General features: G+C 42.9%; 2 protein-coding genes across 5 annotated transcripts in view; both read right to left on the reverse strand.

The window, feature by feature from the left end:
• The window catches only part of LIN9 (lin-9 DREAM MuvB core complex component), a 36920-nt gene extending 26648 nt beyond the window's left edge, over positions 1-10272 (reverse strand). For 3 of the 4 annotated variants that reach the window (XM_062606036.1, XM_062606035.1, XM_062606038.1), the window contains exons 1-3: positions 10166-10272; positions 1491-1523; positions 375-469 (exon numbers count right to left, since the gene is read on the reverse strand). In XM_062606036.1, coding sequence (XP_062462020.1) covers positions 375-469; positions 1491-1523; positions 10166-10244 — 207 coding nt within the window. In that variant the 5' untranslated portion in view covers positions 10245-10272. Of the gene's footprint in view, positions 1-374; positions 470-1490; positions 1524-9603; positions 10080-10165 lie in introns of those variants that run through there. The other variant, XM_062606037.1, reaches the window with a different exon arrangement.
• A 5339-nt stretch (positions 10273-15611) lies between these two features.
• Positions 15612-26108, reverse strand: part of PARP1 (poly(ADP-ribose) polymerase 1) — a 32097-nt gene continuing 21600 nt past the window's right edge. The window contains exons 15-23 of the mRNA XM_062606013.1: positions 23478-23561; positions 22571-22693; positions 21347-21475; positions 20517-20615; positions 19834-19986; positions 19437-19564; positions 19023-19084; positions 17813-17927; positions 15612-16460 (exon numbers count right to left, since the gene is read on the reverse strand). Of these exons, the coding sequence (XP_062461997.1) occupies positions 16379-16460; positions 17813-17927; positions 19023-19084; positions 19437-19564; positions 19834-19986; positions 20517-20615; positions 21347-21475; positions 22571-22693; positions 23478-23561 (975 nt within the window). The 3' untranslated portion in view covers positions 15612-16378. The remainder of the gene's footprint in view (positions 16461-17812; positions 17928-19022; positions 19085-19436; positions 19565-19833; positions 19987-20516; positions 20616-21346; positions 21476-22570; positions 22694-23477; positions 23562-26108) is intronic.

The following is a 26108-nucleotide window of genomic DNA, read 5'->3' on the forward strand; positions in this document are numbered from 1 at the left end:
TTCCTTTCCAAGTCACTTTTCAGCCATAATTAGAAGTGAGGTATTTAATGAGATAAAACAAATGGTTAATCAGAATTAGTGATTCCTAAGTTCAAGGTTGTAGACACAGTACAAACATTTCACACAGCACTTGCATTACAAAAAAGAAAGCAGATGACCTTGAGACATCTTCAATAAAGTCAGCAATGTAATTTGATCATTCATTTACAAAGCATGTTTTCAGCTCATACTCAAACTGCACAGACTGCTTGGGAAGGACATAGTTTAACATATAGAAATTATGAAACAATCTCGGCCAAATTTTTTACTCCTTAAATTTGACTCACTCAAAGGTATTTTACCAATCTTGAAGTTGTCTTTTTATTGCTTCTTACCATTTCTGCTGCAGAACCAGCATTCTTGCTTTTCCAAATTGGTGTTTTCTGCAGAGAATTGTACTTTTCATTCCAAGAACTGGATAAACTTCCCTCTGTTGTGAAGAAATCATGTCTTTAATATAAATATATGTATGCTTTAACATAACTACTATCCAAAAACTAGTATAGCATCATCATCAATGCATTTCTGTTACCTGCAACATCTTCTTTGAATTCAACCACAGATGGATTTTAGATTTCAGTGTTTTTATGAAATCATTCTGAACACTAACTGGAAGAGATTTTAAGTACAAGGAGAAACATGAACAAAACATTTTGTTCCTCCTGGCAGCATCTCAAGATTCTCTGAAGCCTCCTTTGCTGGTATCACTTACTTCCAGTGCCAGGCTGACACACATCTATAGACAGCCGTATAGCGTCTCTAACTGAAACCTGGAGAGGGTAAAGCTCTACAAGACTCGACCTTCTTCTGGTTCTAAAACCGATTTAAGTAGGTGCACACCAACAAGTAAATCAAATTTTACTGAAATAAACCTATATTAGTTACATATTCAACACACCCATTGTCTTTGTGTAATAGAAGTCTTGTAATAGATAAAGAACCTTGTTGGGCAGATTCTAAGTCCTCAAAATTTGTACAAATGTTCATATAGACAATTTCAAATAAAAAGATATAAGAAACAGATTTTTTCTTTAGCCCATAACTTCCTGACGGAAAACAAAACTGAAATTCCTTCCTGCTGTAAATTCCATCACATGTACTTAGTGTCACTAAGAACCCTCCCATCTCATCCTCAGGAGAGGAAAGATTACCTCAATCTTCTCATCAAACCTGATGCCTAGGCAGCACTTACGAAGAAAAAACACATTTCAGGAATTCCACTCAGAAAAGCAGTGTCTAAATACACCACAACATATGTAGTTTCAACCACCAAGAATTATTAGCTTATAGAACTAACAACTATAGACAATAAAAATCAATCACATTTCAAAAAAAAAAAAACCAAAACCCAAACCTTCCTCAGTGTTATTTTCTTGAACTTTTTGAAGCAAGACACTAAATACACCTGAAAGTCAGACTGGGTACAATTAAACAGCACATTCATTTCTTACCTTTCAAGCTCACAAGTGCTTTCGCTGAAGAACCTGCAATGCATCAAAAATTCCACATAAATCATAAGTTATTTCAAACCATACAACCTATGCAGAGTCTACCCATTCTTAGTTTATTCTTAGGCAGAACGTAGAATTTAACATTGAATCTTTCAGGGCAGAATGAGTGAACCCAGTGCTCCCTCCATGGCACTAAATACAGAATTATATGTTTATTACCCAATGACTCTTGAAAGCATATTCATGTTTTGTGGGTTCCCCCTCCCCCTTTAGTTTCACATCTACAAAACAGCTTCAGATGCTAGCACTTTTGTTTAACATAGCAAATCGGTGAAAGGGCGTGCCATTTGGGATGGAGAGGCAGAAGCAGGGCCATTAGGATCATCAAATGGATGAGATACTAGCTTTTCAGCATGGACCGCTATTCTGAAAGATCTCAAGCACTTATGAACATACAATCATTTTCCTCTATCAATCAAGAACAATCCATTCAGTCAAGGGTGAGTATGTCTACAGCGGAAAACAAAACAACTCAGCAATAGGCAACAAAGCTTTTATGTGTCAATCTCATAGCTGAAGTGCCTGAGATCCTTTGTCAACCACCAGACTCAGATGCTTCACCTGTGAAATGATGGTGGATCAGCAGAGCAGGGCATTAGTTGACTGACATCAGAAACAACAGGTAGAGAAGTGATGGTCGGCACAATGTTACTGCACTACCTACTAGCTTTATAAGACCACCACTCCCAAACAGCATTAGTTGCCAAGGAGTTTTCCACATGGGATAGTTAATCTTCAACAGATGCATGCTAGAATAAGGCTGCTCATTTGTTTTGATTTAACCTGCAACTAAAGTAATGTAACCGGAAAAAGGCATTTTTATTTAGGAATACAAGTGTCCAAATAAGGAATTTCTGATCTAGGCAAGTTCAAAGTTAAACTAAACTATTTTAACATAACAAGCCACAGAAAATTACTAACACCAACAGTTCTGTAGCTTAACATCTCAGAATATATGTAGGATATAAAATGACAGTGTAAATATCTATAAGCTCAATTTTACCTTGGAGGCAACAATGATACGTGGGGTTTCTTGTCAAACTCTTCTATACTGATTTTAGGGGCTACATACATCAGCACCAAACTTCATGGAATATGGTACATCTCCTTGCTTTTTCCATTTAGCATATACTACCAGGGCCATCAACCCAGAAACTAGGATGATCTTCTAAGCAATAATGTGTTACAATAAAAAATTATCAGTATTTAATACAGATTTCAGAAACTATGTAAAACTATATAAACTGTATTTCAGAAACTATAAAAACTGCAAAAGTGATTCAGGATAGATTAAGTTTATTAAAACTATCCAAAATTTTAGTTTAAATATTTATTAATTTATAGTGTTCCAGCCTCACATTAAATGCCAGTAATTTTGTACACAACTGTTCTGAATAACTAATGTATTATCATAGGCAGTCTTTTTAACCAGCATTTCAATTACAGAGATTAAAGTAGAATATGCACATTTGAATGTACATAATATATGCTTGAATGTAAACACCTATTATGACAATGACACAGACTTCATTTCTGCAAACATCAAACACCAAAAACAAATGGGTGGAAAGGAAGAACTAAGGCCTATGCATCACTTAAGGTATTACAACCAAAATCTACTTCCAAGCTTCTCCAGGTTCAGAGGATCATGGAGGTGACTTTCTTAATACTGAGAGTAAAAAGAACCTCAGCCTACGGAGGAAGTACATCCAGCAGTGGCTCAGGAATTAGCAGACCTGCTTTCAGTAGCCTACACTAACATACTATTCAAATGCAAACTGTACGATTGGCTTAGTCTTGCCTTTAGCATCCTACTGAGTATTGCTTTGCATATGTTTGGGAATTCATTACTTGAACTGCAGTGTTCACACTTGACTACTTTTGAAAAATCAGGGAAGTTTTCAGAACTAGAACTAAAGACATGCCTTACTGTGATAAAGGCAAGACTCTTCAATCTTGTTCTTCCCAAAGAAGGTCAAGATCTGCACTGATCACAAGTATCTACACAGGAAGATAATTCAGACAGTAAAATAGCTTTGCAGCCTTTCTTCAGAAGGAAAGGCATAACTAGTTCTATTTGTCAGAAAATGGCATGGGGTAAGTCCAGGTTAGCAATGAATGCAAAGTTTAACAGATCTGATGTAACTATACCAAGAAAGGTAATGTTGAACTCCTTACTATTAAAAAAGTCTTTAAACCAAGCTTTAATTTATTTTTAAAGAGAAAACCATAGGTAAAAAGGAAGCATGGAACTGATGCACAGAAATTCCAAACAGAAGTGTCCTAGCATGCTTAATGAAGAACATAAGATGATTATAATGGCCTTTTCTGGCCTAAAAAATACCTGTAAAATATGTGCACCACAGATGTGCAGTAAAAATAACTGTGTGCTAGATTCTGAGGCATTTAATAGTATGGTAGCAGGAAGCTCATTAGTAACTAAGAGTCAGGAAAAAGCGTATTTATGTGTTTTGTAACACTTTCAAGAAGCAATATTCATGAAGTCCATGTAAAACTGAATTTAAAAAATAGTAAAACTAAATCAATATTAAAATAACCTTAAGTCCACTGAGTTTGGCATGATAAGGATCCTGATGCTTTCATGCTAGAAACCAGATGAGTTCCAGCGGCTGCAGGGCCTGGTGATGGACAGCTCCCCTCGCCCTGAACCACAGCTCTGCGTGCTCTGGCTGTCAGGAATCCTTCCCGTAGGCCCTGCCTTCTTCAACTAGCGCAAGGAAGCACGTACAGAGATTTGCCATGAAGAGAACCTAAATACCCTCCTCTAACTGCTCTGCAAGCAGTATGGAACACTTAAAAGGAACGCTGGGAGATTGTATTTGTAATGTGGAAATAGGCTTTGAAGCATGGGAAAAGAAGGGCAAAAGCTTTTCTCCTTTTCAATAATTAAAGTTGAGTTCAAGTCTAAAAATCAAGCAACTACTTACTGCCTCCCCTCATATGAAAATATCATAACTGAACAGAAGAGGTGAAGCATGACTACAATTCAGTACAGGCCGTTACAAATGCCCTGATGTGTATTTTCAGTACCAACATGAAGCAAGGCAGTTTAAATACAACTTCTCAACAGCTGATCTTAAAATTTAAACAGGAACACACACAAGCACATTACATTTGTAAAAGTGTTTTCAGATTCTTTTATAATGAATTCCTAACAGCTGATTTTTGAAAATAAAGGTTACAAGTAACCACAGGGATGTTCCATAGCTACTGATTTTACTAACGTGTGGGCACAAAGGGGCATATTTCAAAATTCTAGGATCCAGATCAGCAATTATACAATGTAAACCCTCTCCTCTTCAGATCATTACACTATTTTTCCTAAATTCTGCACAAATGAGCAGTTATTTTAACACTGGTTGCATGACTACCTGAAAAACCTATGTAATTAAACTACATTGCCAGCACTACACATGGTGTGATGGGAAAGTCATGGAGAAGAAAGGAAAACCACGAGCCTTTATTATAGATTGAGTCATTAACCCTCTGAGAGATCACTCATCTACACAAGCTCAGCACAAGTTGTTTCAGCATCTCAAACAACTGGCCACTAAGAGGATAGCTTATTTAGGAAATCAGGGGTTGTAGTGATACGACAAGGGATAATAGGTTCAAACTTGAACAGGGGAAGTTCAGACTGGATATAGGGAAGAAGTCCTTTACTGTGAGGGTGATGAGGCACTGGAACAGGCTGCCCAGAGCAGTGGCAAATGCTCCATTCCTGGCAGTGTTCAAAGCCAGGCTGGGCAGACTCTTGGGCAACATAGTCTAGGGTGAGGTGTCCTGCCCACGGCAAATGGCTGGAACTAGATAATCTTAAGGTCCTTTGCAACCCAAACCGTTCTATAAAAACCATGTATCAGGGATAAAAGTGGCTGTGGGGAACTTGTAAACTCCCCCAAAACCTGGGGCTTGTTGAAGAGGTAAATGCATAGATAAATGAACAATAATTTATCGCTTCAAGAAGGAATCAGTATTTCCCTCGTGTTACAAACCCATTAATAAACTGACAAGTATTTTGTCAGCTTAGAGAAGGCTCTGAGGAGAACTTACAGTCTTCCAGTACCTTAAGGGCCTACAAGAAAGCTGGAGAGGGACTTTTTACAAGGGCATATAGTGACAGGACAAGGAGGAATGGCTTTAAACTGACAGAGGGGAGATTTAGACCAGATATTAGGAAAAAAAATCTTCCCTGCGAGGGTGGTGAGGCCCTGGCACAGGGTGCCCAGAGAAGCTGTGGCTGCCCCATCCCTGGCAGTGTTCAAGGCCAGGTTGGACAGGGCTTAGAGCAACCTGGCCTAGTGTGAGGTGTCCTGCCTGCGGCAGAGGGTTGGAACTGGATGAGCTTTAAGGTCCCTTCCAGCCCAAACCATTCTGTGATTCTGTTTCCAAATCCTTATTAGCTATTGGATGGAAGTCAGTTTTCCAGACACGTGAGCCCTTTTACAGGACTTGTGCAGACAGTAACCACAATACCAAAGCCCTTTTTTTGCAACACTGCATTCTCATGATGGACAGTATACTGATACCATAGGAACACACAATTTTAAAGGTACGAAGCACAAATGATCCCAAAATTATTGGGTGTGGGTACTATTTAGCAGCCACGAAACTGATCTTGAGCCTTCTCCCAAATGCTGTAATTTGATGTAGCTCTCAAATCCCTCAAACGTCCGGAGCACAGCGGTGCTAGGCTCATGACCCCTAAGGAATGGATAATGAAAGTGGCAAGAAATGTGCTACATCCCTCCTCCAGCTACCCATGAAAGCATCAGAGCTGAGTAACTGGCTGTGCAGAGGCAGGGGGACTGTGAACCACACCATGAGGTAAAGACAACGGCTCCATCTCTGGCAGTGTTCAAGGCCAGGATGGACAGAGCCTTGGGGCACATGGTCTAGTGTGAGGCATCCCTGCCCTTGGCAGATGGTTGGAACTGGATGATCTTAAGATCCTTTCCAACCCAAACCATTCTATGGTTCTATGATTTCTACACGAAGTGTCACCCTTCTGCTGTGACCCCTTATCCATGGGATAAAAGGCCATGCAGAAAGATCCTTGTCCCCCTTCTTATGCCTGTCCTAACACACAAGCCCCTAAAAACACCACCGGCGATGTCTACCAGCGTACAGTATTTGGCAATATACTGTTTTCAGTATCTGTACTGCAAAAGATACCTAGCACTACTTCAGTCTGGCTTCTTTCTCCGATTCACCTGCCTCTTGGTGTTTGCCTACATAAATCACAGTAACACCGCACTCTGCAGTAACTCAGTGGTTTACTCCTGGCATCAGCCCCATGCTGCTGATCATTTAGTAAGGTAAGCATGCTTTCACTTCCATCACAAGTGGCATCTCATTCTCACTGTTAGAGAGCTGATTCCAGGTGTCCTCATTCAGACTCGCTTGTGCAAAAGCAAGCACCAGGATACAGCTTTGCTGTGCTGCTGTCCACAGAGCTCTGCCACTACCAGAGCTAGGAAGGTCTTCTAGTCACATTTGTACATGATTTCTGTTTTACCAAAATCTCACCTTGGCTGTACTGCATATACTTTATAACCAAGTAACCCACAAATCAGATTGTTATGACTAGTAGCAAGAGACAGGGCAGCATTATGTACTCTTTAATACACTCAACTGTTTCCTGAGACAGAGAGAAATAGCTGTCTAGTTTTCAGCAGGAAAACTACCCGCCATTTACCTCCACTGCAAAACTACCAGGAGGTGGGGGGGAATGTACTGACTAGAACTAGTCACTCATCAGGCACTAGCCCAGCAGTCTGCAGAAACAAATTTTGGCTCTAAAATATAAATCAAATTATTAGTATTGGAAGTACTTCTGCAACCGAGATCTTTCATGTTCTGGAATTTGCCAGCTAGGGGATTTGCACAGAACTGGTCTTTCTTCACAGTGTTTTGCTCCATCCCAGGTTAGTGTATCACACTCCCCTGGCAGCACGAGTAACAAAACGCCTCAACTACAAGAGCCACACATAAACTTAAGACACTGGCACCTCCATTTTTTACATTGTCAGTGTGAGCTCTCTTATCCATTTCAAAAGGACAGAGCATCAGCTCTAGAGAAGAATGAAATAACAGTAACTTTAGCAGATAATATAAGCATATATTATGAGACCCAACTGTGCATTACATTCTTCTCCCTCCTGGGTTAAGGAATATTCACCTCCCAGCTGCAATACTGAAATTGCCACAGGGCAAGTAGGTGCTATCAGAATACTCTGGGAGAAATTCCAATTCATCAGGTTTCTATTTTGAAAACGAAACTGCATAGTTCCTACCATACTGCAGAATCCCAGTTTCCTTGTCACCAAGTATGCTGCATTTACCTATAATTCTTCTTACGTGAAAAAACAGTTATGGTCTGATACTTTATTACAAGCTATGCTGGAGAAAATTCCCAGGGACGATACATAGATCTGAAAGCCTGTTAGCCATTAACTATTCTAACTTTTTTAGAAACTTATTTTTACCCCACTATGGAAGATGCCAAACCCAATTTTGCAATGCTTACTTATTGTCCTGTATAAATTAAGTGGCAGACTGAAAGCTGCATGAAGTCAGTGTTAAATCAGTCAGGACTAAGTTTACATCTAAATACAGGACTGGAAAGAACTACATGAGGCTACAGTTACAGTTCACCAAAATGGGAACAAATAGGAATGGAAGCACAAGGCAAACTCTCTTTGAAACTTTCACATTTTTAGCTTTTTAGTTCACCAACACTACAGAAAATATGAAGCTCCCTATTTGATGAAACCCCAAAAAAATATCACCTACTTGAACCAAACTCCAGTAAATACAAACCTTAGAGGTAAGGTTAGCACAGGAAAAGCCCGTTACCTTCACAAACACATACACTGTGTGTCTGCTTCACCTGCCTAGCAGATACCATAACACTGACACTGCTGGCAAGGGTCTGCACTACAGCACAATCCTAAGTGAAATTGAGTCACACGCTCTGTTCTAGTACCTGTTCCAGGTGGAGCAACAGACCTGTCACATCTTCCTCATGCCACTGTAGGCAACATAAAGGCGGCAGAGCTGAAAAGTGTTTGGTTATTTTTTTCATACTTTACATTAACTTCTTGACACACAATGGTGCCCACCTTGGAAGATGCGTAAGGTAAAACAGTAACTTAAACACTGTCCATTCTAGTGCACAAGTAAAGTTGATTCAATAAGCAATAAAACGCACCTTATTATTAATTATTGCTGTTTCAGGTTGTCCATGACTTGTATTAATCAAACTCTAATACAGTACAGCATACATGACTGGGCTGTACCAAATGGAGAGTGTTGGTTCTATCCTTAATTTATGAAGATCCTTCATAAATCTTTTAACATGACACCAGCCACATAGGCACATCATAACCGATTTTTCTCCTGACAGTTGCTGGAGTTGTAACAAAGACCCTCACAAAGTAGTCAGGAAGATTTCACCTCCAAGTCACCTCTCTTTGAGAATGTTCTGATATAGAAATAGTTGGCATATTCATTAATTTGCATAGTGATGCACAGAACAGTGTCACTAAAAATGTAAGTCTATCCTGTTGTATGTGCATGCACTGAAACTATTAAACACCTTTGTTTTAGCTTGGCGTGTATCTACAGTTGCTAAGAAGTCATATCAAGATAGCATGTAGAGCCATTTTACATAGAATGATTTCCTGCTCTATAATACTCAAGAACCTTGTCACACATCCACATACACAGCAACACGTGTCTCTTTCACCTAGACCTCAGTCTTCACCTGCTCCTCACGTGCACTGAAAATGACATCCCCACAAACCCTATGTATATGTATAGGTCTGTGTGTACACAAGCACGAAAGCCACAAGCAGGCATGTATTTTCATACTGTCTCCCTACACAGCCAGTTTTCGCCTAATGACACACACAACACAGGGTCTCTGAGCTCTTCCCTCCGCATTTATCAGTGCCCCCTAGATGCAATGCGCACGCCCTAACCCCCCCCCCCGTCCTTCAGGGGTACTCACACTGTACACAGCACACACCATAAACACATAAGCCCTCCTTCCCCGTCCGCAGGACAGAAGGGACAGGAGCACCAGGCCACTCGGCCCTCCCCGGGGCACGACGCTCCGTGCCCCGCACTGCCCTCACACCCCCGCCGGGCCAGGCTATCAGGTGCGCCTCGCCCGGCCCCGCTCCCCGCGCCTCCGGCCCGCACCCCGCCCGCCCGGCCGGTGACTCCCGGCCAGCACCGCCGCCTCACCCGGGCGGGGCGGGGGGGACCCAGCCCCAGCACCCCCGAGGGCAACGGGGGTCGCAGCCCGGGGAAGTAGCTCCCCGCCCGCTGTCCTCCCCGCGCCACCGGCTGGGCCGAGGCCTCACCCGGGAGAGGCGGCAGCGGCGGGGCGACGCCGGAGACAGGGGGAAGCCGGGCCGGCCCGGTTGCCAGGGAGGAGGCTCGGGCTCCGGCCCCGCACAGCGCCCACGGCGAGAAAGGCAGAGAGGCGGGGCGCGGCGCGGGCGTCCCGCCGGCAGAGAGGGAAGGCGAAGGAGGGTAGCGCGGGTCCGGCGGCGCCGGTGGCGGGGGCAGCGGCCGGTACTCACTCTCGTCAGGCAGCTGATCGAACTCCGCCATCTTGAACGAGCCGCGCCGCTTTTTCAAAGGCTGCCTGGCGCGGTGCATTGTGGGGGAGGAGACGGGGCCTTGCGCGGGGCGGGCGGACCGGGCGCGTGCGCGGCGGCGGCGGGCGCTGAGGGAGCCCCGCTGCTGAGGGGAAGGAAGGGGCGGCGGGAGCAGCCATTGCGTGTCCCCCCCCTCAGCCCTGCACCGCACCGCACCGGTCCGGCTTCGGGAGCTGGGGCAGCGCCTGGCGTACAACGCGTACATTGCCCCCGCCGCGCCGCCTGGGTGCCGGGCGGCTCGAGGCTGTCGCTTGTTCCAGAGGGTCACCGCTAACTTAAAAGGCTTTAAACAATCCCCGCGTTGCATCGATCTTCCTTCATTAAGTGATGTTTTTATTTTCTGAACTGTGCCCGTTTGCCGTGTCTCTGCTTTCCTTAGCTGGTGGCTAACCGCAGCGACTGCAAAGGTGAGACTTCAGAAGCAGGCTGAAAACCCAGCGTGATCGACCCTGCCCTTGTAGGCACGGTCCGTAGCACCCCCGCTGAAACACCGAGTTAAGGGCAAGGCCTGAAGGTCAAGGTCTCACTTGTTCTCACCCAGAGCAGAGCCAACCCACCACTGGCAGTGGGTAGTTGTGGCCTCACACGCTCCCTGGCCGGGTCTGCCCTCTAATGCAGTCCCCCAGCCACCATCGCTGAGAGCTGTTTGGAGGCCCCAGAGCTAGCTGCTTTGTGCTAGACACCCTTAGGGCTCGGGTTTTTGTGTTCAGAGACCCTCAGCTCTATGCAGCACAGGGAATTTGTAAGCTTCTGCACCAAGAAATCTAAGTGGGGAGGTATCACTGCAAACCACAAGCACCTTAAATGCTTATGGACCACACTTTGTGTTGGGCTTTGACAACAGTACCTACCACTACTTACACCAAACAAAACACCTTGTATTTTATATATATATATATATGTATATGAAATGCAAATTGTAGTTCAAAATAACAGTCTAGATTAGTCAAGTCTAAATCTGTGTCCCGTATTGCCAACAGCACTGTGGTGTAATGCAAAATGGATGCTATGCCTGTTTGCGTGGATTTGACAGCATGCAGGTGAAACCAGTGATTCTGCAAAACACAGAAAATGTGGATCTGGGGACATGGAATAGAGTTTTTAATTTGTGTTCTTAATTTGATAATGAACGCAATGACTGGGCACTCTGGCAGGTTGAGGGGCAGATATAGGTCATCTTGTTATACAATTAAAATAAGAATAATAGAAAAAAAAAAAATCAATGCTGCCCTTGAGCTTAAGAGGGAAAAACGAGTTTCTAAGAGAAGAAACAAACCGAATAAAATCCTTTAGAAATGTCCCCAGGGCTTTTTATGTACATTGTAGAAGAATTGTTAGGGTTTGTGGTTTGTTGTTTTGGTAAAAAGACAAAGCATTTCCACCCCCTTTCCCACGTCTTTTTTAAAGGCTGCTAAACCAGCCTTCCCTCCCCTTAGTCCCCAGAGGGCCCAAGACATTTCAGGCAGAGCTTGCCATACTGCACCACAGCACAAAACAAAGCCACTACAGTTGAGACACAAAGCAGTGTAGGCATAACACTAAGCTAGTAAGAAAGAGCAATGGAATAGTGATCTGTGCTATTTCAAAGGCAAAACCCACACAACATTAATCCCTGTGTAATTTTCCCCTTTAACAAATTGCCTCTGCCACCAACAAAGCCTGACATGGACCAGACCTCCAGGCTCAGGTAGACAGTAATGGGTAACACCACCAGCAACTGCCTCTATTTCCTCAGACTCCTGTTCTGAGGGCTGTATGTTAAAGCTCAGCTAGAAGTGGTGACGCAGACTTCCACAGCTGACAGAAGACACTGATCATCAGCACAGTTTTTACTGCTGGGCTTTGTAAATCTCATCATCAGGTCTGCCTGTGCTGAAAGTAGTGGTTGCCCAGTGCCATCCTGATGCAAGAGCTTTCACCAAGGCAAAGAAAGGGTTGTCAGGGAAGAAGAACTTTTACAACACAATCACGTTTTGCAACAGTCCTTAGAGCTTAGATTTCTACGGGGGAGAGGTAAAACAAACCCAAAAAACCACAGTGCCTTTCAGGGCTTCTTTGGACTTATGATAGAACTAGGAAACAGATTAAAGAACCAAGAGAGACTTCCCAACACCTTCTGCTTAACATCTTAAAAACTACTGGGTCAGAAGGTACAATTCAGCTCCCAGCAGCAGGACACTGGGTATTCCTGCCTTTCATTCCAGCAGCTGCATTTGGAAACCATTTAGCAGAAGCCATTACCACCCACTGTGCTGAAAACGTAACAATTGACACATATTATGAGGATTCCTGCTATACAAGACCTTCCACATCTTGGCCTTTTATGAATGATGCAGTATCTCTACATTCTGGTTTTCCATTTCTCCTGCTTCCCAGTTGCACAAACATGACCCTGTGTGACAAAGCCACAACCAGTGCTGTTGGACAATACACACCCAAAGTTTCAGTGCATCCTTTCACCATGCTGACACACCTGCACTTTGAACTTGTGTGGAAATGACACAGCTCTTCTGACAGACAGGCAGAGGAGCCAAGAGCATCTGTGCTCATTGCTAACAACCTGCCATTAGGTGCTGCTGACTCACCTGCCTTGCACAGATGGACGGAGATCTTTAAACCTGCTCTGCTCATGCCATTTGCCTTCCCAAAGGGTCATGTTCGGCAACTGCTCTTAATGGTGTGCGCCAAAACGCTGCAGAAAGCACCTCCATGCTCCCATTTCTCCTTAATTACTGCAGATGATATTAAGACATGGGTTACACCACCTACTAATCAACGTGTTCACAGTCCTGTCAGCACAGCGCAGGTAATGCTGGGTCCCACAGACGGCTAGGGTGTCATTTTCCCATCTCCCCTAGGCAGGCACTGGGTTTAGGAAGAAAAGCACAGACAGCTGGCAGGAGAACACGTTCTCCAGTCACTGAAGCACATTCCTGTGAAGTCTGAGTCTTGCTGCATTGATCACATTATGGAATTAGAATTTGTAATGAGGAGGCAGGGGAAGCAGTAGTTTCCCCTTTCAATTGCTGGGAAGCCATTCCTTCTCACCTTCAGACCGTACTGGCATACCTCTCCCTGTGAGAGCGACCTGCAAAGCCCACCAACCTATATGCTGCCTCCCCACTGGAACAAATGGAAACCAGCAAGTCATGTTGGCTGGGATCTGCACCTGCATTTCTCCTCATAGGTGCCAAAATGATCATTTCTGGAGAAGCAGGCCGACATATTTGAAAGTAAAAGGTCACACAAGGCTCTCGGTCAGATGCATGTACTCCCCAACAGTGGAAACTATTTTATATGGGCATAACTATTACAGACTAAGCTAGAGACCTCACCACATATATAGAAGTAGTTAAATGCTAAGTGGGATATAAACTGGCCACAAAAAAAACCAATACTTCAGCAAAAATTATGTTCCCAGAACACATAGAGGGAGGTCTGGAACAGTCTTCCAGAAGGCAAGCTGAAGCAAAGACCTCAGTCATTACAAACCCAGCATAATTCATTTAAGGGTAAGTACAAGACTGAATGGTATTGAGAAAGTTTGATGTGCCCAGAGGCCTTTTTCATATATGAATTACTTGTTAGTTTGGGAATTTTTAACCCCCTTTCCACTGATTCGAGACACAAAGGGGCATGTGGGGATTTCATTAAAGGCTGAACCAACTGATATAAAGATTGTTTCATGGCTGAAGTACCAGGTTGGGTGACCTGTGCTGTGTTTTTTCTCCTCAGCCACTTCTTTCCTGCATGAACTCAGGCCTAAATCACAAGCAGTTTACACTGACTGCCAATCAGTAAGCCCAGGCTGGCATTCTTCAGTTTACGCCCCTCATACAGACTTCATGAACTATCATAACATTTGTGAGCCATTGTACAACAGAGTCTCCAGCCATGCTAAATGGTTAAGTATTTATAAATTGCTTTTTGTAGCTGAACTGTAGCTCAGAAATCACTCCTCAACATACCCCCTCTGGAAAAGCAGAGGAGGTCATGGCACCTCATGTTTTACCAAGAAATGGGACTACCTACTCATGAAGCTCTGCTTCATGCACATCCTCCAGAAGTACCACCTTCAGTGGTTATCACCACGCTGCTCTTCTCAGCCTGGCCCCGGGGACGAGCTGTCTGTGTGCTGGGTCACAGCAGCACCAGTGCCTCCTTTCAGAGGCAGGGCTGCCTTGTGGTCAGACAGGCGGGCAGCAGAAGCAGTGCCTGAATTCCCATCAGATTTCACTGCAGGACAGTCACATCAGGGCTCTCCTACAGTGCCCAAAGGGGAGCTGCTGCTTCTTCATTAAAGTCCCGTCCCATGGCATCTTTCACTGCTGTAATTGCAAGGTTAGACAGATTGGGATATACTTGCTCATGCTGCATTGTAACTGAGCACTACATATACCCCATAAAGGCCACCTTGCACTGTCTGGGCTGGAGAAAAAGGGAACTTTGAGCCACCTATGATACAGTTTGACCAAGGGACCATCAAAAACATCTTCCTTTGATTCCTGGTTCTAAACTGTAAGCTGTGAGGAGAGCAGGGAACCAAAAAACAATCTACCTCACAACTGGACTGAACCAGTTCTCATGTTAACCTTCAGAGACTGAGAAGATTATACTTAAGTATACTGAGCAAACCTTTCTGTTGGAAGCAAGACAATCATTAGCCACTTGTTAAACTACTGAAGAACCAGAAGATAAGGGAAACTCTCTTCACTTCCTCTCAAAATCCATTAGAATCAACCTCAATTGATTCCTTTTTGTTGAACTGTCCTAAAGCCATACCCAGACTTACCCAGTTCTTCCACATCTTCTCTCCCCAGCAGCAGCTTTGTTTTCCATTTACTACTCCTCATCCTCCTCTCCTTCACGGATCCTGAAAACATCTGCACCATTAGCAAGCACTCTGGCTTCAAACTCCTTTTTCAAAAGGCACTGGGACATGACAACTGTTTTAGGAAACAGATTTTCTGTTTCCATGCAGGTTACTGAAGTCTATAAAGCTGCAACCATCAGAATGAGCTTGAACTGTTCCTTTTGGGAACTGTCATAGTGCGGATACTGAATGCACAGTGCTGCCCCTGGGGATTAGCCAACTTGCCCTAATAGCTCAGTAATTTTTGCAGAGAAAGGACTGATGTTGCTGTATAGTTAAGTACTCCCATATTGCTCAATGACTTACTGAAAGTGAGAAGTAAAACACATCACTAAACACTGAAATAATTAGTTTATATGGACAAGACTGGGAATTCAAGACTGCCTGCAGACTGGCACCAGACCTCACTCAAATTCATGATGAGCAAAGCTTGAGCCCAAACTCAACTTATGGCTTCGTTAGGACATGACTCTACAACAACCAACTTACATCACGTTGAAGGTAGATATTTAAAGGAGGTTTATTGGGCTAATACTAAATTCAAACAGCCACAAGTCCATTTTCCATGTTTACCACACCAACTGTTGACAGATGAAGTCTCACTGGAAAGTCCAAATTTTCATCTTGCCACGACTTCCTGAAACATGACTACAGATTTCAATATCTGGCATTTGATCTTGAGAGAGAGATATCATGTTTTAAGAACATTCTGCCAAATACATTTAAATCGTGACTCAAACCCAAAACAATGTGGAAGCTGTGAAACATAAAGCTGTTAGTATGAAATTAGCTTTTATTTTTTACCTCAAAATAAGTGAACATTTCTCATTTATTCCAATGAAAACTGAAAAAGAGTATCTTAAACAAGAGGGAACCTTAACAGAGCAAATACCACAAACAACCTCAAGTTCCTTTAGTTGCTATTGCCCAGCTCTGTTTGTCTAAAAACACAAGCTTAATTTTTTTTTGGGGGGGCAGGGGGGAGAGGTAAGTTTGCTCAATTAAAAGAAACACTTGAAACCCCCCAAATTAGAAGTGGTATATAACAAAACCAGGTACTTGTTCTCATCACAATTCAGGTCCATGTGTTGCCACATGTTTATATAAAACTTTCACTAAGTGTTGTACTAAATAGGACTTAGTAACCTCTTCTGCAGGTTAGCTCTTGGTGTCTTGGGACGAGAAGTCAATGCGTAAGCATGTCAGAAGTCAACGCTATAGTGTAACTACAGTATATCTCTAACAGGGCTTCTAAATACTGTTCACCAAAGTGATGTCTTATAGTTGAATTTCAGTTTCAGCAGGTACTTCAGATTCACCTGAGCAACGTCATACACAATATACCTGGGAAGAATGTTAAGGAATAACCACAGTTGCTGATACTGGTAATAACACAGAAAAATCTGAAACCACAGTCAAACTTCACCTTTGCACTTGTGTTACCACACAGCTGCCCATGTGATTAAGCAGTTCTAACTGCTCAAACCACAGATCTTTAAATTTGACTTCTCTCTGAATCTGAAAATGTTTTATGCAATATTTAGAAACAAACAACTAACAGTAACATGGAGAATTAAGGATAGTGCAGCAGGAATCCTGAGTGACAGACAGGTGAAGATTCGTTTTTGCCAGCCAGAGCCATAACACACATCATCTCTTGCACCATCTAAACAATCGAGCAAGGTAGCCTAGATGAGATCTGCAGTTACAGACCTGGCATCTGCAGTTATAATTGCAGCTCTGTTGCTGCTTTCCAGCACAAAGTCATTAATGTCCTTTTAATTTCCCACTAAACCCCCCCAAACTGGGATCACAGAGAAGAGCTCTACAATGGTTGGCAGGGCTTGCACATTCCATCACTGCATCACACAGTCCCAGCTCATCTATTTCTCAATGCTTTAGGGGTCAAACTTACCTCCAGTCCCAAATTCAGGTGAAAAGCATCCCCACTACATACAGTGTAAACCAAAATGAATACACATCATGTTACCTCAATTAACTAGCTCAATAAGAGAGAAAACAGTTTCTGCACAACTCAGAGGTTGTACTAACAGGTTATCTCTGCTTCACTGGCAGTGAAGAGACTGACCTGGGACCTTAGACATTATATACCCTTATGACCATTGAGCACACATTAATTTGGGGGCATTTGCCTACAAAGAGGCTTAAGGGCTGCATCTCTGATGGGCATCTGAGGTTTACCTCAATACTTGCAAAGGGTCTGGGGAACATAAAGAAGCTGTGTGATGAGAGACTCCCATCAAGCCACAGAGCTGGCTCCATTATCTCCTCCTGGCCAAGCTGGCCAGCCACAGCACCACAAGGAAGAAACCGGACTGCAGAGATGTGAAACCACAGGCTGCATTCCCCCACTCCTTGGCTGGCATGTCTCTGAGCAAGACACTACTGGGCAGTGTTGCCTGGCCACTCCAATGCCTCCAGGTACTGGGTCCTGTTGTCTCAACAGCTATTTCCTATGTGTATTCTTCCCTCTTTTTGCAGAGTGACCATTTAAGTGTGAAGACTGTAAAATCATCTCCCTTGGAGAAGAGACTAAATTGTTGTGAGCACTCCCAAGCAGATCTAAAAGAAGCAAAACCACAGTGTGCCAAAACTCCTGGGTAGCATTAGCGAGGTGCTGCTAAACTCAGCAACACTCAAACACAGCGTGCAGCCAACACAATAGCAAAGGATACTCATTATACAGAAGACAGGTATCATTAATTCCTGTTGAGATCCCATTCCCTAAGGGAACCTCTACACCACCAAGGGTGGTAGTGGCTGTGGGATCGGGTGCTGTTTTGCCCAAGCCTAGAGAGGGAAAGAACATTAGTTACAAATCTAGGATGCAAACGCAGACTTTGCACATACAGAAAATGACTCATCAGCCAAATATTACTTCACATACATTTTCAAATGCTGATCAAGCACAAAATGTGTCTTAAAAAGACTACAGAGAACACAGCCTGTTTATTCAGTTCAGCATCACCAGACTTTTGGCGGTCATGCTCTGCTATCTTAAAAGCCCGAATTTCAGACTTTGGGCTGTTTAATTGTCTAATCTGTATGATCAAAGCTAAACCAGAGCAGACTTAAAGCTTTCACATCCTAGGTCCATTACTGGAAACATGCACATTGTAGCATTTTCAGAGAAATACAGCAAACCAATTCTTATTCTCTTCAAACTCTTCGATTCGAATCTGGTTTGACATCCATAATCGTGTGAGTAGTATGAAAAAAAAATGCTAATCACGTTTTATTCTATTTTGGACAACTGATTTTTAAGCCTCTCAAAATGAATAAAGAAAAGCCACTCATTACTGAATGTTACTGTCCTCACTCCCCCGTTTCAGAACAGAAGACAGTCACGCTCACCATTTCTTTTGCTTGAATTAGAGCTAAGTCTTTTCTCTCATCTTCTTTTTCAGGGTAATACACTGACACATATTGCAGATAGAAGTGTAATGAGAACAGCTGTTCCATCTGAACTTTCATTCTCAGCTTTTCCCTTCTCTCCAAGCTTCTAAGGCACTTTGAAAGCTAAACAATTATTCTTCTGATCTATCAAACTTCTCATCTTTCTTCTAAAATACACAGTATTGTTAGGATGAAAGCGAGTAAAAAGTCGAAGAGCGCACTTTACATTTTCTCTTGTGTAATATCAAATGAAAGATTCCTCCTGAACTCCAGGCAACACATTAACTTTGGTCGTAACGTTCAAAGTGCACCAACTCCCATCTCAAAACACCACATACACATATAAAGATGCAACTCTACAGCAACATTATGCAAACTCTTAAAGGAAGTACAGCTCCTAAATGACTATAGTTCTCTTTGCTAAGCAGAGAGCCATAATGTGAGTTTGCCATCAGTAACAGATTACTAGTGGCAACTACTAATGCTTACCTTTCACACTGTGCTTTCCCTTGGGCAATTTTGTGATGTGAGAAGCATTCTTTAGCTCATACCTGGACAGCACAAAGAACACAGAATAGCATTTTATATTTGTCTTAAATTACCTTGGTGAAAAAAATCACATTTCAGGCTTCAGTTTATTGTGAGTTAATATAAAGTTGATTCAGATTCTAGTCTTCTGGACTTAACAGCCTTTGTTACTAATTTTAATTATATTGGCATTTGATATATATTATTCATATATAAAATCATACATATATATCTCAAGCACAATATTCTAAGACCTGTTAAAAATGATGTTTCTCTCCACCCAGCACCAAATAGCTCTCATTTTAAGAAAATCAAAGTCTTCTTCAAAGAAATAACACATAGTCTTTCTTCATATACTCTTCATAAGTTACTTACATATTTCCAAGGGCAACTTCACCCAGTAGTATTAAGCCTATGGGATCAGCTTGAGATGTGTGACAGTAGTTGGCACTCTTGGATACCATGTCTGCAAAATAGATGCCCTTCCCAAACATGTAGCCAGTCTGCAAGCAGAAAAACAGAAACCCAAAAGATTGGGACAATAAAACACAAAGGCAGCATTAAATCCACCTGGGCTCCCAGCAGAGCAAAACTGCAACTCAAGCTCTTGTGGGCACCAGTCAGAACCCCACTCTGGACACAAAGTGTTGTCTGCATGCTGGGAGGTAACACTGTGCCCTCCCCACATGGAAATCCTCCCATTTAGATTGCCTCTGACTGTGACCACCGCTGGGCACAGGGATGTAGGAGCAAGAGAAGCTGTTTCACATACCACAGGAGCCTCAGGGGGAGCTATCCGGAGACCCTGGGAGAGGATACCAGCGAAGTTGGTGGTGCGGGAACCATGCCACAGCAACTGGCGGTTGTGAAGCTGCTTAAATGGCTTGTAACGCTGGCTCTCCCCTTCACGCTCAATCCTGAAGATCTTCAGGTCAGAAAGGGATAGAACAAAAAGAACAACTGAGCAAATAAAGTGTTAACCTTCACGGATCTAAACCATCCCATCCACAATACACACTAATCTGCTAGGAAAATTGATCTGGATGGTTTTAGTACTTGCAGTTTGCTATGTCACGTTAGCAAAAAGGAGGCAGCATCAATCACGCAGTACTTGTTATTGATTAGTTCTCTGCCTGCCCTCTGTATTTTCATTGAGACCATAATTTTCTGAGAAGTCATTAAATGAGCTAAGGCTCAATTTGAGATGATTACTCCTCCACCTCCTTTTGAGGCCAATTAAATGAAAATAAGAACACATCCCCAACGAGACCTCAGTAAGCTTAGATTCATCTCTGCTTAGGCTTTTTCTATTCAATAGCAATTGGCTTATCAAAGTATCCCTTCAAGAAAGGAAACTGGAAAAGCTACTCAAGAATAAAGGCAAACAGCAAACCAGTAAGTCAACTTAGAAGAGTTCATCTTCACAAAATTAAACCCCAGTACTGCCCAACTTACATCCACAACTTTGAGATCATACGCGTTGTGAGTAGCAGCATGAGTATTTTTCACATACTGTTTAATAATCTTGGCTTCTTCTGAATCTTTGTCAACAACCTGCAAAGAGGCAAACGAGAGAAGTTTCTTTAGCATACAAACTACCAGGGTTCTTACAACATGAGACATCCATCCTATGCTTGCAACTCTCCATTTTAAGCCTCTTTTGTAGTTTTCGTGGAAATATATTCCCAGCTAGCAAAGAGGTACAGGTATACAGACAGTGTATGAGACAGGAAGGCACCTCTGGAAACTGAGATGATTTTCAACTCCCCTGCTCAAAGCTGGAGCAGCTGGGTGAGGTTGCCAAGGACCTTCAGTGAGGCTTTCAACACCTCCAAGAATGGAGCCTCCACAGCCTTTCTAGGCAACCTTTTCCAGTGTCTGTTTACTGTGAGTGGTCAGAGAAGAAAATCCGAACCAAACACTATCAACAACAGAAGCTTTTCTTTTGTTTAAATGCAGTTTCCTGTATTTCAAATTGTGCCCTTTGCCTCCTGTCACTGGAAACCACTGAAAAGAGTCTGCCTCTGTCTTCTTTACTCCCTTCCCCAACCAGACATTCATAAACATTAAGAAGATATCCCTCAAACCTTCTCTTCTCCAGGTTAAAAAGCTCCAGCTCTCTCAGTATCTCTTGTACAACACATGCTCTAGTCCCTTAACCACCACAGCTGTCCTTCATTGAAATTATGCCAATACATCTGTCCACTTACAGTTGGTATGATTTGCTATACTCCAAACTAACAGGATATCAGCTTGTAGTCAGTCACTCATTTCATTTCCTTTACCTTAATATCAGTTCGAAGTTTTTCATAGTTGATGTCAATTGGGTCTTTATCTCCATCTTCATTTCCACCTCTGAGAAGGCTGTAAGCGACCTCAATATCAAGCAAGTTGTCCAACATCTGCACTTTGGCCTGGATAATTTCAAGAGGTTATTTTACTTGTGCCTTTGACATGTTCAGAGAAGAATCACAGAATAGTTAGGGTTGGAAAGGACCTTAAGATCATACAGTTCCAACCCCCCTGCCATGGGCAGGGACACCTCACACTAAACCATCTCACCCAAGGCTCTGTCCAACCTGGTCTTGTCTTGAACACTGCCAGGGATGGAACATTCACAGCTTCCCTGGGCAGCCCATTCCCGTGCCTCACCACCCTAACAGAAATGAACTTCCTCCTTATATCCAATCTAAACTTCCCCTGTTTAAGTTTTAACCCGTTACCCCTTGTCCTGTCACTCCAGTCCCTAATGAAGAGTCCCACCCCAGCATCCCTATAGGCCCCCTTCAGATACTGGAAGCTGCTCTGAGGTCTCCACGCAGCCTTCTCTTCTCCAGGCTGAACAGCCCCAACTTTCTCAGCCTGTCTTCATACAGGAGGTGCTCCAGTCCCCTGATCATCCTTGTGGCCTCCTCTGGACTTGTTCCAACAGTTCCATGGCCTTTTTATGTTGAGGACACCAGAACTGCACACAATACTCCAGGTGAGGTCTCACAAGAGCAGAGTAGAGGGGCAGGATCACCTCCTTCGACCTGCTGTCATGCTCCTTTTGATGCAGCCCAGGATACGGTTGCTTTCTGGGCTGCGAGCGCACACTGAAGCCAGCTCATGTTCATTTTCTCATCAACCAACACCCCCAAATCCTTCTCCCAGGTACCTCTGGAATACCCCCCTATTAAAGTCTATGTGAATCACTGGTCATGCACTGCTCTCTAACAACACAACAACCCTACCTTTTTTAACATATATATATATATACTTAAAATATATTACAACACACACACACATACACATATTTAAGCCGTAACATATAACTTATCTTCCAATACTTCAGACATATAATTGTTTGTGTACACACATACATGCACATAAACAAAACAGTATTCTGAAGAAAAACAAGCTTAACCTCATGACATTAAAGTAAGACTTAAAGCCTCACACATTCTCTCTGTTGGATGCCTGGTATCAGACCTGTTCCCTGCACACAACATACTGTTTCCAGTCGATACCTGAATGTATTCCAGGTTGTTTAGGAGAGGTGGTTTCTTCATCCCAAAGTCATGAGGAATCAGAGTATAGAAGCGGTTGGAGAGGTCCAGGATCTGGGATTCTGAACCACTGTCAGAAACTGCCTAGACAAGACAACAAGCACCAAAGAGTAAGACAAGTCTCCATAGCAATAGACACACAAGATACTTGAGGACTAACACAGAAACAGCAATACATATAGTGCTAATGCTGAAACTCTCACAGGACCAAGAAGAGCAATTCTGTTTGTTTTGCATGCAGTAAGTCACAGCACTTGCACTGAAATACACAGAACTTCTGGTATGAGAGAAATCTAGTGGGGATTATCTTTCTGGAAGGCAAAATAAAGGCTTCTGGATATGGAAGTGGTGCATGTCCTTGGTAAGATTCTGATCTACTCTAACAACTGAAGTAAAACTTCCTGTACCTCTGCTTTGCCAGGGAGCCCATGACAAAAAAAATGGGACTTGCTGGTACACTTTTACAAGCAGCACAGGCAATACCATGTAGTAATTCTTGGAATTGTCCAGATCATGATGTGTAAATACAGTAAATGTCATCAAAGCAGACCCTTTCCTGTGCCAATTTAAGCTTTATTCTCATCCTCTAACAGACTTCTCTGGGGTGGAAACACCAGCTCCATTTGCTTAATTGCCATCTATGTCTGGCTCAGCCTGAAGTTCGTGCTACAAAGGTGTGAAAGATACAAGTACTGCCCAAACTCGTACAACAGTGAAGGGAACTGACTGGCTACCCACGGAAGCCACATCCTCTTCTCCAGCTAGAGAGAGCACAGATCTTTATACACACAGCTCAGCATTCACCCCACACTGAGCCCAGAACAACTTCTGAGTTCCCTCTCTGCTCTAACATCTCTTTCATGCTCACCTGCTGAACCTCATTGAGGATGGAGTATGCACTCTGGATCTGCCTCTTGCTCAGTTTTCCCAATGGCATCTTCTGCAGGTCAATCTGATGAAGATTTAAATGATTAAACCAGGATTTCATTACATTGAAACTACAGAATTCCCTCTCTGGTTTCTAGGGAGCTGATCTCTCCATCCTGGTAGGACTGACCACACAAAGAATGGAAACATTTCAGACTTGGTATTAATCTCTGTGGATCCAGGGATTATGTCAGAAGGACAGTGCATGATACTGAGAAGATATCCTGTATACAAAGGAATACTGCAATAGGAAACTGAGCATACATGCTAGAGCAACACAAAAATAGCATACCAAGCTTCTGTTTTGAAGTTTAATATTAACCTGGTGTCAGATGCATTCCTCAATCATTTCAATAACCATATGGTTCAGGCTGGCAAAGAAACAAACTGAATGAAGTAATTCTTATTCCTAAAATCATAATCTTACTCATAAGATACAAAACCTTTACCCAACAGTTATCAAGGGTCAAATGCAAAGAGGTTGCAAGATGCTTCATATTCATTAATGGAAAACAAGCAACCAAAAAGAAAGCAACTAAGTTAAAAGTGATGTCTTGGTTGCCTGCGTTTACCCACTGATTTAATTTACATGTTGCTTTTGTTTGTGTATTGATGGATCTTGGAAGAGTTTTGGATTTGTATTAAATCCCTGCATAGTTAAGGACCATCTGAATGCACAAACATTTGCCAAAAGTCAAGTCCAATGGAGTCTTTTACAAAGATCATACATACACCCTCTGAACTCTTGATAGGAGTCACCATCCACCCTGCAGGTCAAACTAGCTTTTACTTAACTTGATAGGTTTAAGATTCGGCTCAAGGACAGAAGATCCTGTGAAACCACGTATATGGCTTACTGTCCAGGTAAGTTCCACGTTATTTATTCACTGTGGAGCTAGGAAACCCAGCAAATCTCCTCTTCAGGCTGAACTCAGAAGGCTCTTCCAAGTAACACAGCCTGCTGTGAAAACCCTGAAGTGATTTTGCATGGAGATTTCCACACTGTACTGGGCTTAGAACTTTAGCTGCTAAGCATACATAAAGCCAGATACCAAGAAAAAACAAGATGGACTGCAAGAGAGGAGACACTTCAAAACTGACCACGTTTTGGGCACACAAGACACATGAAGCTGAGATTAAAAACCTAATGAAAACCAACCTGCAATAGACTTGTAGCTCCCAAACTTTTGGGGCAAATTCTTTCATGTTGAGTGCCATACATCCATTTATTAGCTGACAAGTCAAAGTGAAATGGGCCATTTAACTGGGATGTGCAAATAGCTGCAGACACCTATACTAGCTGTTAAGTCATATAAACATATAAACTAACACATAGACACTAACACCTATAAACTAATGCATCCCCCAAAAATGTGATTTAGGAGAAGTACATCTCCTACAGACCCCACAAACAGCTAGAGGGTTAGAGCTTGTGTCTCCTTTGACTCATGGGAGGTGAACAGAGCCAGCCTCTGAAATAAAGCTAAACTGCATCCAAAGCTTTATCATTAGAGGCATCAAAAGAACACAGCAGCCAAAGGGCTGGGTCTAAAATAGCAGCACTGCAATTACTGCCAGATGCACTGAGGGCAACATGAGGAATTAGCTCCACATCACAGATGTGCGCACCAATATGTCAGGGAGAGACTAGGGAGATGTTTGCCTTCCACCCAGGCACAGCACTGAAACAGACTCAGCCCTCTGGCCATTTGATGTAAGGCAAAGACAGAGAATTGCAATAAACTCCTGTATGCTCGGGGAGGTAAAACTCTTGAAAACTGTATTAGATGCAGGAAGAGAAATGCATCAGATAAATCTAGTGTTGTTTAAGGGAAAGACTTAAGAGTTTGCTACAGTTTTGGGAGAGTGGGAGTGCCTGGATGGAATGAACTAGTTGAGACCAGGCTGATTAAAGGAACCAAGTAGCCATTTCCAGAGGATGCACAGAAACCTCTAACCAGGAAAACCATTATTTCCTCTAACAGAAACCAGCTGTTTGGCAGCAGCAGCAGCACAGGAAGATAAATCTAATGGGAAGACAGGCCCATCTGGACTCCCAGGTCTGCTATAGATCTGCAGATGGTGTGAATTAAGACAGTATCAACAGAGTTCTACAAAACCAAGTTACATAAGATGATGATCAGTTCAGAGTCTTCAGCCAGTTCCAGCTACAAGGAATTATTAATATTTCAGAAGACTTTGATGTAAAAAACCCACTGAAGATACACAATTAACCCAAGGGACTACAAAATTTTGGGCAAGCCATCTGAAAGCTTGAATATAAGCTACACAAAATGGAGCAAAGCCTGTTCTGAAAAGTAGATACACCAAATACTGATACAGAGGGCAAACCGCTGCTTAAATATGAAGTCTTAGGGCAGGATATCTAAGCTGGCTGAAGAAAACTGGAATTTGTTATTTAGAATTAACCCAGCTTGAATGGCTGCATTAACACAAACTGCAGGATCTCCAAAAACCAGTAAAACACTTTCTATGCAAGGAGAGACAGATAATGCTACCAGGTGACTGACTCTCTGAAAGCTTGTTAGAAGCACACATCAAGGAGTGTGGA

The sequence above is a fragment of the Pezoporus occidentalis genome, unplaced genomic scaffold (assembly GCF_034315485.1).
Source record: "Pezoporus occidentalis ecotype Australia unplaced genomic scaffold, CSIRO_AGI_Poc_V1 ctg93, whole genome shotgun sequence".
NCBI lineage: Eukaryota > Metazoa > Chordata > Aves > Psittaciformes > Psittacidae > Pezoporus > Pezoporus occidentalis.